The sequence below is a fragment of the Artemia sp. Qi Xiang Cuo genome, unplaced genomic scaffold (assembly GCF_049724085.1).
Source record: "Artemia sp. Qi Xiang Cuo unplaced genomic scaffold, ASM4972408v1 HiC_scaffold_2954, whole genome shotgun sequence".
Lineage (NCBI taxonomy): Eukaryota > Metazoa > Arthropoda > Branchiopoda > Anostraca > Artemiidae > Artemia > Artemia sp. Qi Xiang Cuo.
Genome location: NW_028300808.1, coordinates 2,528,871 through 2,545,961, shown reverse-complemented (window position 1 = coordinate 2,545,961; position 17,091 = coordinate 2,528,871). Strand labels below are relative to the sequence as shown.

The window sequence follows — 17,091 nt, the reverse complement described above, 5'->3', positions numbered from 1 at the left end:
AACTTTCGACTATTGAAAAGGACACTAGCTCTTTGAATTTCCAATCAAATGAGCTCTTTTTGAAGTTTCTACGACAAAGCTTTCTATAAAAACATTTTGTGCTCTCAGGGCATAAATTACAACCCTTGCCCTGAGGGCTGTGGGGGAGTGTCCTTCTCAAAAACATAATTTCTATGTGGAAATCAACGACGCTGAACAAAATGGCTATCTCAAAATTTTCATTGGATGTGTTTGGGGAAATGGTGGGCGTGGAAGGGGTCTTAGTTGCCTTCCAATCACTTTCGACTATTAAAAGGCGCACTAACCGCTCCAACTTCCAATCCAATGAGCTCCTTTCCAAGTTTCTACTACAACTCCTTTGATACGTAGTGCCCTGGTCAAAAGAAATAAATAATACAGTCTGCCAACATCGTTCTTTACTTAGGCAGTACGATTGCGCTGCCTATGATTTGAAAATGGCCATGTAGTAATGCTACTTCGTTACCCCATTTTTTCAAGGCGTTATAAGCGGTCAGAATTGGTGGTCGTCGCTCACGCAATTTTTTTTTTTTACTTCTTCCCTTAGAGTAAAGGTCCCAATTTTTTTGCCTTGATTCATATCCTTCTTAGAAATCCGTATCTGGCAACCCTGCTGGTATGTTCAAAAGCATGGAACAAAATATTACAGAGGGGAAATTTTTGTGTCTTATTTATAATTATTTGTCTTTTAATCGTTTGGGTTAAACCCAGTGTTTATGATATGGTATCATACTCATTACATGAGGTCATAACACGCTAGATGTAAATGCCGTCATTGCATAAGATTATAAACCCTTTTGCGTACAGACCGGAATTACATAAGGTTATAACACCATTGGATTTACAGGCTATGATTACATAAAGTCATAACACCTTGGGTGTGCAGGCCACATTGCATAAATTTATAACGCCTTGGGTGTACAGAACATCGTTACATAAGGTCAAAATACCTTGTACAGGTCGTCATTACATAAGGTGATAACGCATTGAGAGTACAGACCTACATTACATAAGGCCGTAACACCTTGGGTATAGAGGCCGTCATTACATAAGGTCATAACGCCTTGGGAGTACAGACCGTCATTAGATAAGGTCATAAAGCGTTGGGAATACAGGCCACCATTAAATAAGTTCACGATGCCTTTTACGTATAGACCCTCATTACATAGTGTCATAATGCTTACAGCGTTTGCCTATAGGTCTGTTCTGGCTTGAAGTAAGTTGTTCTGGTGATTGCAGCTGAATTTAGTTCTAGCGTCTAATTATAAATATTTTATAGTTGGATAAAAAGTATATACTTATAGCATTGAAGAACATGTCATTTCAAACCGGTACTTTCTTTGACCCTCTCAGCATCCTGCACCGAGTGAAAGCTTATAAATGTCACGACGCACCTTTAGCTTCACAGGCTCCATGTGTCAACAAAAAGTTCACTTTAGTGTTATTAACTGGACAAATAGAGAACAAAAAGTTCATATCAGTTGAAGGAAAGTCATTTCTGACCTTAGAGTCTTCTATACAAGTGGCTATGAGCATCCTATCATACAGTGACCTCAAGCCTCAAGTTAGGTAATTTCATAAGACTGTTAAAGGCAGAGAACGTCTTTCCTGACACTATCCCAAAACCGATAAAGTTTTTGGAATTTGTCAATAGATATCAGCAACATCTTTTAAATATTCTTCTAGAACGTACTCAAATTTGATGCTCATGAGAGGAGATGCTGTCTTGAAATGGATTTCTGACTTGGCTAATGAGACTAAGAATGAACTAATATCATTATCTCTGGAAAGGGAGTTCCTGTTTTTTGGCGGCTTTAAGGAGCTAACTCACAGAACAGGTGATGCAGAGTTGAAATTAGACAGTTTTCCAACCCTTCAATGGATTATTATAAGCGGCCAGTAAAGAGGGAATATGAACTGCAACAAGACTGTTGAAACTACCATGGCCCAATCCAAAAGAAACCAAGTTTTGAAGTAAAACAACCATTTTGTTCCTAGCAAGGGAGGGAAGGCTTTAATAAAAAAAAGAGAAAAAAGTCATACCTTCACTTCAGCCCGACACATTCGAGGGAGAAAAAGTCTAACACTCAATGATGTGTTCGTGGTATCATCTCAAAACCCTCTTCCTGAAAGAAATCGTTTTTCTCACTTTATAGGAAACTGGAAAAGCATAACAGACGACAAGTTCGTCCTCAACGTTATCAAAGAGGGCTACAGTCTGAACTTCAAAAAAAACAAAAACAGAAATAACACCCTACTCTAGTATGACGAATGAAATGTATAATATTTATCAAGTATAATGGATGAAATATCTCAAGCAATCAATTGCTAATTTTGGAATCAGATATTGACGTGGTGTTCGAGAAAAGTGTAATAAAAGAAGTCCAAACTCAGTCGTCTCCAAGAATTTACAGTCAGAATTTTCTGTTCCGAAAAAGCAAAACAAGGGTTGGCGTCCAGGAACAAATTTATCTTGCATAAAATAATTTCTTGAACGTGACAACTTTTAAAATGGTGAACGAGGCCACAATATTACCTGCATAGCGGAAACCAAACTAGACAGCGTCAATAGATCTTAAAGACGCCTACTAAGAAATCGGTATTAACAAGAGCCATTGGAAACACCTACGGTTCATCTTCAAAACCAAATCTATCAGATCAAAGTGCTCCTCTTTGGGCTAGCCGCATGTCCAGCCGTTTTCTGCCACGTAATTGGTTCCATCGTGAGCTATTGCCTTTTTCAAGCCATCTAACTGCATGCTTACATGGACTGCTGGCTTCGGCACATCTACCAAAAGTCGGTAGTACAGAACAATGTAAAGACCATTATGATTCTCCCACGCAGACTTGAGCTCTTGCTGAGTGAGTAATCAGAATTGCAACATATGTGGCAGATCCTATTTCTCGGGTTTCAGGTAGACCTGAAGGTCAAGAGTGTGTACCTAACCCATTAAAAACATCAGAACTTGATATATGCAATCAGGAAAGCCCTAGAAAAACCGCATAATTCAATAAGAAAACTGATGAGGCTGATTGGAATCCTCAATGGAGGCTCAAGAGCAATTCGTTTCAATAAACTGCATCTCAGGAAATGATAGTTGCTATTGCTCTGGTTGTGGGACAGGTTATGGAACAACAAACATTCAAACATCCTGATTACGACAAAGATGAAAGAAGCCTTTTCACCATAGCTGAACAAAGATTGATTTAGTTAAGGCTTTCCTCTCAAGCTCCTATCATTTCACAAACAATATTCACTGACAGCTCAACTTACGGTTGGGATGGGTATCTAAAGAACCCATATTGATACACTTCGGGGACTTGATCTCCAGAAGAGAAATCTCTTCATATATATTGCCTTGAAATGAGATCCATAACCAACACAATCAATGCCTTTGCAGAGGAACTAAGAAACGAGGTAGTCATGGTAGCGACAGATAACTCGACAAGAGTTAATTACAATCAAAAAGAGGGTGAAACCCATTCTTTCTCTCTAGAGCAGGAATCCGTAAAGCTTCTTGAGATTACGATGGTCCTGAACTTTTCAAATGCTGTCAACCAAAAAACGTGCTGAATTCAGTTGAGGGCAAGGCATATTACCTGGTAACTCAATGTAGTAGCCAACACACTGTCATGAGAAGGAAAAGATCTGTCCATGGAATGGAACCTCAACGAGAGTGTCTTCAGAGCCCTGTCAAAAGAATATGGATTGCCAGATGTTGATCTATTTGCGATTCGATTAAAATGGGAGATTGACGTGTATTTCTCACTAGTTTCAGATTCTCTGGCGATCAGCAGAGATGCGCTAGTCCACGATCGGTCGAACAAACATATCTATGCCTTTCCTCTATTCACCCTGATTCTAATTGTTTTGAAGAAGGTTCAATAGTCTTTGAACTGCCAAATAACACGAATTGCTCTGAGTTGGCCTCACCAATCATAGCACACGAACCTTATCAACCTGCAAATAGACTTTCTGTATCCCACGAGGATCAGACAAATCTTTTCTAGCAAGGTGGACTTTGCTACTCAACACTGAGCAACTGAAATTTACACGGCTAGGAGATATCAAGTTTGGACTCGAAATAAAGGGGATTTCTAAGAAATCTGCCGTGCAATTGCCTGGCCTCAGCGATATATCATTGACTTCTACAATGGAAAACGTCAAGGGTTTGTGGGTTGGTGTAGACAATAGCGGAATTCATGATATATCTAAAGAATAGTCGAAACCTTGCCTCATTAACAATAGAAGGATAGGAAGCAGCAATATGGGGAACACTAGTTCTAGCTACAGGGCAGGTATCAGTAAAGATACTTGTTTGACGAAAATTATACATAATTTTTGGCACGAGTCACCACGGACTCAACAGGATGCTCCTACCTGGGGTCTTGGCCTTGTCCTAAAGAATTTAAATCTTCACGATTTCTTGCCTTGCCAAGTATCAGTATTGAAAGATCTTACTCTTCAGGCGGTATTCATTACTGCCATAGCAGCCGGTCGTAAAAGAAGTAAAATTCATGCCTTTTCATTCCGCACAGCACAAGATTTGGATAATTTAGTAACTCTCAGATTTCTCACTTTGTTTAGACTCCCCCCCCCCCCCAAAAAAAAAACCCAACCCTGAAGCTTCATAAGATTTTTTTTCTTACCATTTTGCCCATGCTAGATGTAGATCCAGCCTTGGGCCCAGTAGAATAATATCGACCTACGCACAGCGAACACCTAACTTAGTGATCAGAAGTGGGTGAAAAAGGTTCTTTATTCCTTTTTCAAAAATAACACTACGAGAGGTGGCAGCAAGAACTATCTCTTCTTGAATATAACATGCCAGAACTATAACATATGATCTAGCCAAAGAAGATGTACACGACACAAGATCCATGGCGGCGTCATAGATGCTTTCAAAATGAGTGCCACTTGCTGATATAACGGATGCTACTGGCTGGTTTTCAGAGACTACTCCCAGACAGCATTACCTTCATGAATAGAAATTAGAACCGATGCTATAAATTCCGTCGTGGTTCAGACAGTTATCTAGTTTATGCATTTGAATATTTGACTTTGAATGTAAAATATATATTAGCTGATCTAGGAACCCGCCACCAAATCAGTTGGAGTCTAAGCTTTTGTAAATAAATATACCAACTTTTGAGGTAAGGCGATGCCAAAACCAAACTTTGAAATGAAAGTTCAGTTTGGCTAGACAATACTTACATGAACGTTGGTAGATAGAATCCCTCCCTCCTCCCCATTTATAGAGAGCTATGGGGTTTTAATAGATTTAGTTCTAAATAGAAACTGGCTTGATTTGACTGTATTAGTCGAGTTCATCGTTGTAAAAACTTTTTCACAGACATTTTTTAACTCCGCCTTCATATTACGAAACCAAAGAAGCTTTTGTAAATAATACCAACGTTTGAAGTAGGTATTGGCTAGCCAAACCGAACTTTTATTCGAAAGGTTGGTTTTTAGCTTTCTAAAGATTCCTTGACTCTTGGAAACTTTCATTTTAATCATGCCAATATGACACTTTAATGATATCTTCTCATCAAGCAAGGTGTCTAGGAATCGGACACAACAATCTCTATTGGGCAACTTAAAGAACCTCTTCTTAATGCATGTATTTTTTTAAGTAGGGACACGCCTTTGAGACTCTTGAGAAAATGAGAAAGCATGTCTTTCTAACATATAAAGCACGTTAATTTACATCGAGCCACTAGATGGTCTCAAAAGGTCGTCATCTTTGAACAAAGGTCAGGCTCAGTTATACTGGCTATGCCTAGAGGACTTTCATCAGCAATAGAAATAAGTGAATTTTTCAAACAGCTATTGTATTGAAATCTTATCTGTTAGTTAAAAAAGGATTGTATTCTTAAAATTAAAAAGCTTTAACAAGAAGTGAACCAGGAAAAAAAGGCCACATACGGGTGCTTTATCACTGGTAAGCAGGACATCAATAAGAAAGTGGCCAATAAAATCAAGATCCTGCAAATGAAAGATCTATTAAATTATATGCATTGAAAATTCTCTAAGGTCCCCTATCCCTTTATCTGACAGGTAAGTGTGTAAAAAGTGCCTTTTTGGTCTTTGTTTTTTCGCAATTAACATTGTTTCACCTTGTCAAAACACAAAATCATAGCAAACATAAGAAACAGGTGAATTACATGAAAATATTAGTAATTAGTAAAGAAATACTGGATGCTTTCCACCCTCTCCTGTGTTTATAGAAACAAATCTTTGGCTCTTCCTAGGTAATGAATCAGAAAACTCATACCTGGAAATAACAGGAAAAGGGCCTGAGATACCACTAAACAGTATAGGATATTTTCACCAAGGTCAGTGAAGAAAAATATTATAAGCAAAGAAGTAGCAATGTCAGTTTCACGAGTTGGATTACATTCAGAAGGCAATGTTCTACAAGCAAGCATAGCTGAAAGAAAATCAAAAGAAAAAGTTGATCACGGGTCATAAAAATTAAGTTTAAAGTCACTCATAGTAACACGTTCACAAGGATTACGCTAGATTGTTTCCATAACCTCAGGCTTTTTGATAACGTATTTCGTGTAAATGTCTTTTCCACATAAAATATTTTGCTGGAAGTATCCTTTAAGCTTCTGCTTCCTTTGGATTATTTTCTTCTTGTTTTGTAATAATAAAAGTAAAAGCCTTCAAACGGGTACAATTTTGAAAAAATTGCACCACCACCTTCAACAGGCCTTGAAAAGTCAGAGTGGAGGTTTCAGTGATCTCTCTGCAAAATCCGGAATTTTATATTTTTTTCCAAGAAAGGCAGAAGTTCTAGAGTCCTCTGTAGTAAAGCAGATTCAGCCGCAAGAAAGTGCCTTTTTCAGCTATTTTGTGTTGTAAGACAACAATTTTGACAACACATCTGAGATAGCAAATCGCCTTAAATTACCGAGAAAGAATGTAGAAGATACTGAGAAACAGACAGACTCCTTGCAAATATATTGTGACTCGAAGACTTTACTTTCTTTTACTGGCTTCAAACTCTACACAGAAAAACCAATCAGGTGAAACCTGACTTTTAGTTACTTCTACTGGCCTAATGTTTCACACAGGAGGACAGTAAAACCAGTTAGGGTTTAAAAAGGCAGGGTATGTCAGCTCACCTTTCTGACATACATTTAATGAATAGCGTGATTGACTTACGAAAATATATCACAGGAGGATACTAACAAAATTTTACCACACTTTATTCCACAAAATATTTTGCCAAGAAAGTATTCTCCTTTTTTCTCATTTTATCAGACCTCTAAGTTTCTGAAGACAGACATACTACCGAACTGCGGCACACTCATCCAAAACATGCAATTCATATATATAGTCTCTATGTATGGAGTTTCATACATACAGTTCATGCAAATGAGCAGTTATTGAAGACAATTACACTAAGATTCATTTGACTGAGTGATCCATGTAAGATATCATTCTTATATTGTAAACCAATTGTTAAACAGGTATGGTCAGTGTGTTTTTCTGGGTCTGGACGTGAAGGCTCAAAAGTACATTTTTAGACCCAAAATTTCCAACTCTGTGAATACCCTTCAAAATAGTAAGGAGGAGGACGTGGAAATTACCTTCCAGCCTTCGTTCATTTAAAGGAATAGATTTACATAGCTACACACAACATAAAAGGTAAATAATACAAATGTCGAACTGGCTTATCCTAATACAGAGTAAAAAGGTGATCAAGTGGAAAGTTTACCTTGAAGTCATTCATGATAATGCTGCTTTCTGTTGTGAGGCAGTGTTGCAGTGTTTGTTAAACGACCATTTGGTTCAAAGAATCATTTCGTGTGTATTAAACAATATTTATTAAACAGTCATAGAGTTAAAGCTGATAAGCGATCGCATGGAAATTCATACTTAATTCACATTCATTTTAAGTTATCTTGAATTTCTATTTACAATGATCAAATGTTCAGATTTGAACATTACCTTTAAGAGGTATACTTCATAAAACATTTTTGGAAGAAAAAGAAGAGAGACATGCACCAAATCTACCAGCCACCACGAAGTTACTCAGTTGGACATTTGTGTGCTATAGAGATCTGTGTAATATACCTTTTGTCTGTGATTTGGACTAATTGTTCAGTACAGATTCTGAGGGGCTGGTATCCAGTGCTAAAATCTCGTCAAAATCTTGGGGGGCAAAGTTGGAGCCAAATTTCCCAAATCAAGTGAAAATGACAGTGAAAGTTAAAAATGATCCATATATTACAATAAATGCAAAATATACTGAAGAAAACTGACCTCTTTCTCTGGATACTTGAATTATGCAGGGTTATCTTAGTTTTGAAAAGATTGTTTGTAGAAAGTAAATTTCAATTTCAGGGGGGAGGGAATTAAGGTCTGGGGGAAACTTGGGTTGGATGGGGAGTTGACCCCTCTACCTGATGGCAAAGTACGCCCATGCTGGTATCTTAGTCTTATTGTGCAAATAATTTGTCAAACGGGTGTCCCATCCCCCTTGGATATTCTATGTCAGTTCGAATATCGCTCATCTCTCTCTCTCTCTCTCTCTTTCTCTCTCTCTTTCTCTCTCTCTCTTTATCTATTTTTCTCTCTTTCTCTCTCTATCTCTCTCTATCTCTATCTATCTCTATCTATATCTATATCTCTATCTATAACTCTCTCTATCTATCTACTACTACTACTACTACTATATATATATATATATATATATATATATATATATATATATATATATATATATATATATATATATATATATATATATATATATATATATATATATATATATATATATATATATATATATATATATATATATATATATATATATATATATATATATATATATATATATATATATATATATATATATATATATATATATATATATATATATATATATATATATATATATATATATATATATATATATATATATATATATATATATATATATATATATATATATATATATATATATATATATATATATATATATATATATATATATATATATATCAAATACGAGCTTTTACCATCTATTTCTTTTTGTTCCAAACGTTGCAGCAATTCCTGTAAATTAATATGACTCTTTTTTTTGAAATTATAGCATTGCCAGAAAGTATAGCGTATGAAATAGATTTTGACGAAGAAACGACTGACAAAGAAAATAGTGAATCAGGAGCAAAATTTCAACCGCCTAAAAGACTTCAAAAGATTCTAACCCAAGACAAAGAAACTAATTTAACGCCAGAATCAATTGCAGAAAAACAAGCTGAAGCTGAGAAACGAAGACTGGAGGTAATTTTCTCAGCTTTGCAAAAAAAAATTATGTAAAAGTTATACTTTTAAATGGTCAAAATACTACTGGATAAAGGTTGTGAGCTTTCAAAAAGCGAGGATTCTTAAAATATCAAAAAAAAGAAGCAAAAACAGAAACGGAACTGTATAGAAAGCTTTCCCTCAGCCCTCCCCACAGTGAAAATACTGCAGAGTTTTGACCTATATTACGAAAAATACATGAAATGATCACGGTTTCCTTTTTTCTATTTTTCTGTGCTAAAAAAAAAAATAATCACCCAAAAATGAAAAAAACAAATGAATAGTAAAAAATATAAGACAGAAAGTACCTGTAGATTTCTAACTGCTGGTGGTGTGCGGAAGTGAGGAATTCAGTTGATATTTGAGTCCCAATTGAGCTTTCAGTCAATGTTTGCCCAATCTTTGTCAACCACAGCTTTGAATAAGTCAACAGTGGCTGTATTACAAAGCAACAATAGTGGCTAACAATCAGTTCCAAATTGCCCGAAATATATTTATAAGACCTTCTACTTTCTAAGAACATACTCTCAAGCTGTAGAAAAATTTTCCCCAAATCTACATAGATTCTGAATTTCATTAATAAATCTTAAGCTCAAATTAAAATTTACTAGACCAATTTCTGTGGACCTTTTTTCTGGGAGAGGGGCTGTAGCCCCTTCCTTCAGATAAATCCTCAATTAACCCCTGACTATGCCACCACAAGTTCTTCTATTGACATGGCTGGTCCATAAGCTTTAGTAAATACATAAGAAACAAGTTATTTAGCGTTTCAGAGTTTTAAAACCGAAAAATCTGGGTTTAAATCCACTTTTAAAACATAAGTTTTAAAAGGAATTAAAAACTGTTAAACAAGCTGACAGTATAGCGTTACCCAGTATAACCGGAAATAAAATAAAACCTTGATTTTATCCTAATTACATCAGAGTTACAGATCCCGTTCTGGTTCCCTTAAAAACTTTTGTCCCCTACATCACAAAAATTAGTTGTCATTCCAGCAGTTTCAATTTTAATTACTTTTTACACATTTCCATCGTTTAGCCACTCTTTGTAGTTCTGTTACTTGATTTAATTTCCTTACAAATTCTACCAGTTTTGATATTTTTTATTCTTTTTAACATGTCGACTTATGTATCTTTTTCTTCCTTTTTTTGACCGATAATACATCTTAAATTTTGAGTCTAAAATGTGAATTCAGCCAATTTGGGCCTTTTTTTTGCAACAGCAAATTATTTTGAAATTATCTGAAAGCTGACCCATTCTATTGCTCTTAATTCTGTTGTTTTTGTTGTCTTTTTTGTTCTTGTTTTTTTTTTCAGTGGTTGGGGTGGCTAACTGTTATAAGCAAAGGCCAGTCTTAGAAGAAAAACTACACAAATGTTCCTATTGTGCCATTTTGGCAAAAGTGGCTCTTAAATTTCGCTTTCCCTGCCCCATGTTTTGGTACGTTATTTACCCACCCTTCTACAGTTCAAATGTTTCAGCGTAAAACGACAACTTTGCTATTATTCTATTATTGAGATTCAGCTTGATCTATCTACGGATTACGTTTTTGAGTTTTTTTCTGTTATTTCTTATAGTGAAAACTGCGTTGAACATTGGTTGAAAATCGTAGAAAAAAGCAAAACTTCCCGTTTTTTAAAACAATTTTATATTGCTCATTAATGAAACTAAAACTAATGAATCCAAATGATATAATTATCTTGTTCTTTCGGTGAGGTTGTCACAAAATCAAATCTTTCAGAGGAAATATGAATCTTAAAAGCAAAATAAAGACGTTAAAGAAAATACAATTAAAATTTTCTTTGACGACATCATAGTCAGTACCAGACTTAGGACTTCGGGAAGGGAGGTAGGTGCTGATGGATAACAATGACGCTTATTTATTTGTATTCTTTTTTCTGCCTCGACAAATTCGTATGCTACTATTATAGTTTTCTTTCCTTTGTAGTATTTCTCTTTGTTTGACACAGTGACATCAAGTCAAAAAGTTCAGGGGTGGAACAAAATATGTGTTCAAGATCTAAGGGGGAGAGGGATAAATATGCTGATTGTGTTTCAATGAAAATTCCAAGAAAAGGCATTTTTAATGAAAATAACCGTCAAAAACTAAGGGGAGAAGAGGGGAGGGAATTCTTTTCAGCCCAGTTGACATGAATGACTTGACAGCTCCACGTAAATCTAAGTGAAAACTGCACAAACCTAGACCAAACTCAATCCAGTGGGGTTGCGCCCTGGATCCGTCACTGATTTTAGCTAGCTTTAGAATTAATCTTAGGTAGTGCTAGGTGGTGTTGGCTGTTTTGTCTTCAGAGACAAAGTGTCTCTGAATGAAGAAGATGATTATGAATTTTGTCTCAAATTGCCTCTCTTTTCAGTTCTTCATATTTTCGGGGCTGGTCCTGCATATCATTTAAACGATATGCCTCACAAGAATGTTGGTATTTTTCATAACGAGCTGTTTCGGCACTGGAAATATTTTCCAGTCATTTTGATTTTGTTTAAGATTTTGTTTTATATATGTCAATATTATACATATGGTTTGCCTGAACCTCCCCTTCTTCTTCGTCTGTGGCTGGTTAACGATTATTGTGTTTTTTTTATTATTGATAAGCCAGCGATAAAAGAGAGTAAGAAGTTATTACTGAAAATATACTTTTTGTATATACATAAAAAGTTATGTTATCACGCACAAAAAAATTAGTGTGACATCAAAAGTATCTTTTTTTGTAAATTGGGGAGACAGCAAGTGTTTTGAATCAGAATTTTGACATTTAAATAAGTAATAATCTTGGCAGCCCAGCTTCCCAGACTTTTGGTTGGTTCCGAATACTCTTTAAAACGATATGTTTTAAAAAGAATATTAACATTTTTCTAATGGACTGTTTCTGGTCACTGGAATATCTTATCTTACTGACATTGTTTTAGATTTGGATTTAGAAGTGTCAACATTTTGGTGACCATTTGCACTCGAAGCATTACTTTTTTTTCCAATGGACTGCTCTGACACCATAATTATTATCTGATCATTTTGGTTTTGTTTTAGATTTACAAATGTCAAAATTCCGAGTCTCACTTACCTGAATATACTCTCTCCTACGTTTGTAGCTAATCAACAACTAATAAGCCTTTTTTATTATTTGTAAACCAGAGTAAGCCAGTATTATCGAAATTCTGCTGAAAGATCTATGCCATGCCACAGAAAAAGAATTAAGGTAAAACAAAAAGCAGATTTTCATTAATATAAACTGAGATGAGACCAAAAAAAACCTTTTAGGACCAAAATTTCAACCCTAGTGAGTGAGGCTCTTGGCAACCCTGTTTCTAAAACTCTGGATTTGCTTTGTATGTTATTTTAAACCATATGCGCCACGAGAGTATTACGATTTCCCCAAATGGAATTTGAAATATTATTGGATTATTTTGATTTTGTTATTCATTTACGTTTTATCTAATGATTTCAACTTTTATATTTTTATTAAATCTTATTTCCTTCTCAAGGGTCAAGACAGACCTTTGTGTCTGAGCAGCTGCAAATCTCCTTTTTAGGGGGTATTAAAACATCAAAATAGACTTCAAGAGATTATATAACAAAAAATCAGACTAGTAGGGAATATTTCAGGTTTCGAGCGAGATTGGGACTTAAACTCCACTAACCACCCTTTGACAACCCCCTCTAATTTATTCATTTTTTCCCAATAGGCACTTCAGCAAAGAATTCAGAGCGCACGTAAAGCACAACTGCAAATCTTGAAGAACAAAAATAATGAAAACGGAAGTACAACGGTTCCAGGACAAGTTAGTTCACAAGAAGAAGGAGACGATAAACTAAACACCATTAACGAAATTCCTATTGAAGGATAATATTGATTAGCAGTGTTGACTAATGATATTTGACTGTCACTATCTGTGTATGCAAAAATGAATAGCACAAAGCAAATGCTTATTAAAGATTAATTAAAATATCTACTTTTTAAATGCATTGATTGAGTTTCAGATTAATTATTGAAGAAAGTGTTGTACCCTAAAAACATTTTTCTTATTTATTGACTATTTTAATTTGACTTAAAATTTATTTTTTTAAATCTTGTACTATATTATGGGCTGGCTTCAAGCAGTTTTGTTTCTGATTTAATACCTAATTTAAAAAAGTATGGGCAACTTAAAAAAGTGGAAACTAGCACGAGTGACAATAAAAAAAAAACTCAACGCCATCTAGCGATTGGTGACATGGAATTTCTTTCTGTCTAATAATAAGAATAATTAATATAGTTTGTCTAGTTGTTAAAATTCGTGTTGCCGAACACTAGACGGCGTTGATGGTTTTTTAGCCACCACTAGTGCCAGCTTTTACTTTTCTTAGTTACCCATACTGTTTACCCCAACTTAATGTTTAAAGACGGCTATTTTTACGATCTCTCTGTGTTAGTCACTATTTGAAATCACTTTATGAATAAAGCATGGTTTGAAGTTGATTTGAATATGAAGTTTATGTGATTAAAGTTAATACGAGATGATTATGAGTTAAGTTGATTGAATAAGAAGTTGAATTGATATGAAGTTGGTATGATTCTATGAATAAGTAGATTTAAATCAAATTGGCTTGGAATTTATTATCTTGTTTATGTTTAACGATATTTGTTCTATAAACGTTTTTGGTATGGACTGTTTTTTAATCAAAGTTTGAATTTCATAGAATTTTTTTTTTATGTCAATGCCTGTTTGTTTCAATTTTGTTTTATAAACAAAGTTACACCCGAAATATTTTTATCTGAGAACCGAAATTAATTAATATAGAATAAATACAACATCTTTTCAATAATTTTTTTGGAAGTCCTTTCATGCAAAATTAGAAGCAGATATCTATAAGCCTAATTCAGGACAACAAATTTGAGCTAGGATGTTATTATAAACTCATATAAATAAATACAGATAAAATTATAAAACCCATATAAATAAAAATAAATAATTATTCATAGTCTCATAATTTATTGAGTAAAAGAATGAATGCCAGATAAGTTAAGATACCTCCATTTTTTTTTTGCCAAAAAGGAAATTTTGCCGAAAAAATATAAGGCCTCACCCAAAATATAGACGAAGTCCTATATTATGATGTAATTTAAGTAAAGTATTGAACTTCCTCGTTCGGTGGAGTGGTTCGTGATAATTTGTCGCTTTTTATTATTTAGATAACACAATTCTGGTTCAATAGCTAGTTTTTCTGATTTTTCGCTGTTTAATTTTTTTTTTAAACAGATTCAAAGCTTCCTGTCCTATAGCACAAGATTTTTTCTTAGTATTAATTTTGGGAATAAGACATTTTCTAAGGCTACGGTGAAAAAAAAAATGGTTGAGATGGTTATGAAAAAATGCTAGTGTTGTGAAACATAGATGGCGTTGATAATTGAGACGGTTTCTTCTTTAAGGTAATAGAATGAAAATGCTAAAAGACGGTAAAACCCTTAGTAAAGTATTAAGCTGTGACATTTTTTATCATAAGATTAGTAATAAATCTTTCTGTTTTGCATCTGGAGGATTTTATCAGTGAGAAAGAAAATGAAAATAAACTCAAACGAGCTTAAACAAAGATCTGCATAGTTCATATAAAATGCACGATTAAAATAGACATTTATTTTAAAGCTTCATCTACTTAGCTTGTCCATTTGAGGTTTGATTATATTCTGTAGGTTGGTGTATAATCGCGTTTCAGGCATTATGGAGGATGACCAGTCAATCCTAATGCAATAAGGGGAAGGGGGTCGTGATTGAAACCTCAAAAGATAAGTAAAAGAAGCATGTTTTAGCCTTCAGATAAGTATAATGGGACCCAAGGAATCAGTGAGGTTCTTCACCTGTTCCCAAAAGTTTTATTTAACTAGCTAAATTTCTTTCCAAGAGAGTAAAGAGCATATGATCTAGAATTTAATCACCCCCTTCAACAAAATGTAAGCCCTCCCTCTTGCAAAATTTTTTTTCGTTATTATATATTCAAACAGCCTGTATAGTGAAAAGTTCGCAATATTATTTTGTACTTGTTTCTCATTACCAGTTGTTCATAACACTGAAAAAAAGAAGCTAAGTTTCGTTTGCAGCCTAGGACTAAAAGAAGCATTTTGAAGAAGGGGATTATACGCAGTTGAGCCGGAAGTGATTATGAAAATTTATCAAACTAGAACTCTGTGGAAAAACGGCTTCTGATTTAATGAAGTAACAATTTTAGTAGCATAGTGTTTTCCTCAGAGGGACATAGACTTCATCCTTATGCAAGTAGTGATGAAATGACTATGTTAGAATCTCTTTAAAAAAAAATAAAAATAGAAGATTCTAAGCTTTTTATTTACTATTACCTTCTTCTTTCTCACTTCAGATTATCCCTTCTGTGCGTACTTTTAGGATCTAAAAAAGGACTGTGAAATTGTATTGTTTTTTAAGCGTTACAATCAAAGATGTTAGAAGCTTAAACTGCTGTTCATATAAACACAAACTTTTTTGCGACTGAACCGAACTGTTGATAAAAAGTTTGCGGGAAAAATAGATTGATTTAAAAAGGACATAATACTTGAAACTACTACGGCTTCTATTGATAAAGTTGAAAAAAATTGCAAATGAAGATTTCTGGTGTGAGTCACCTTCCTATATAGGAAAGTCAATATCATGTTGTAAAGGCCATGTAAAGGTCAAGTATATTGTAAAGGTCATAAGGCTCCAATGTTTTAAACTGCCTCTCTGCTGCAGCACTTGAGTGTGGCAGTACCATCAGGATACCCATGAATTTCGGCAAGGTAGGAAAAAGAAAATCGCCTTCTGTATTCTTATATTCAGACAGAACTGACCAAAATTTTGCTGGACTGTCGCCAGTTTTGGAACGGATTGCATCGTCTGCGTTCCTCAGTGATCAAAACTCTCTGTCCAAATAATCAATGTCAAAGCTCAGGTGCTTTTCTTTCTTGATCTATGACAGCATATCAATGATACTGACAAGACTTCATGACAAGAAACTACAAGATGATTATCAAGATTTGAGCATAACCTTATGACCTAAGCAAGAAAATGGCCTAAAAGACTGCAAAATTACCAATATTTTCAAAATCAAGATATAGATGTCAGACGTCAAAGATCTAGACTAATGAACTGATAATAACTTATTGTCAATAAAGGGCTGGGCACACGTAGCTGATGATCAAGATTTGAGCATAATCTTATGACCTAAGCAAGAAATGGCCTAAAAGACTGCAAAATTACCAATATACTCAAAATCAAAATCAAGATGTCAGAGGTCAAAGATCTAGACTAATGAACTGATAATAACTATCGTCAATAAAGGGCTGGGCACACGTAGCTGATTTCGGGAACTGATTTCCAAATCAGCGCCGATTTTAAAAGAAATCGGTGTTGATTTGAGCTTGAAAAATTTTCTAGTTTTCGGCGCCGATTTACAAAATCAGCACCGATTTTCATCATGATCATCACAAAAAATAGATACAAATAAATAGTCAGCCAGAGGTATCTGTGGTGAAAGACCCCACTACTGAGCTGAGAACTAAACTGAGAACTAAGCTGAGATCAATCAAGCAACTATTAATAAACTCCAGGTGACTATATGTGTCCATGATTTTTGTTTTGAAAATTTTGCCCAATAAATTTTTCTTTCAACAAATTTTTCTTACCGCTATCGTTTGTCCACTGATGCTGAAATCGGTTCCTGAAATCAGCTACGTGTGCCTAGCCTGGTAATACCCCTTAGAAACTCCTCTGCT

At 34.7% G+C, this 17,091-nt stretch overlaps 1 protein-coding gene across 1 annotated transcript in view; it reads left to right on the top strand.

Annotated features, from left to right (window-relative positions):
• Positions 1-14,137, top strand: part of LOC148938374 (uncharacterized) — a 29,996-nt gene extending 15,859 nt beyond the window's left edge. The window contains exons 3-4 of the mRNA XM_089107845.1: positions 9,126-9,316; positions 13,037-14,137. Coding sequence (XP_088963971.1) covers positions 9,126-9,316; positions 13,037-13,198 — 353 coding nt within the window. The 3' untranslated portion in view covers positions 13,199-14,137. The remainder of the gene's footprint in view (positions 1-9,125; positions 9,317-13,036) is intronic.
• Positions 14,138-17,091: the final 2,954 nt, after the last annotated feature.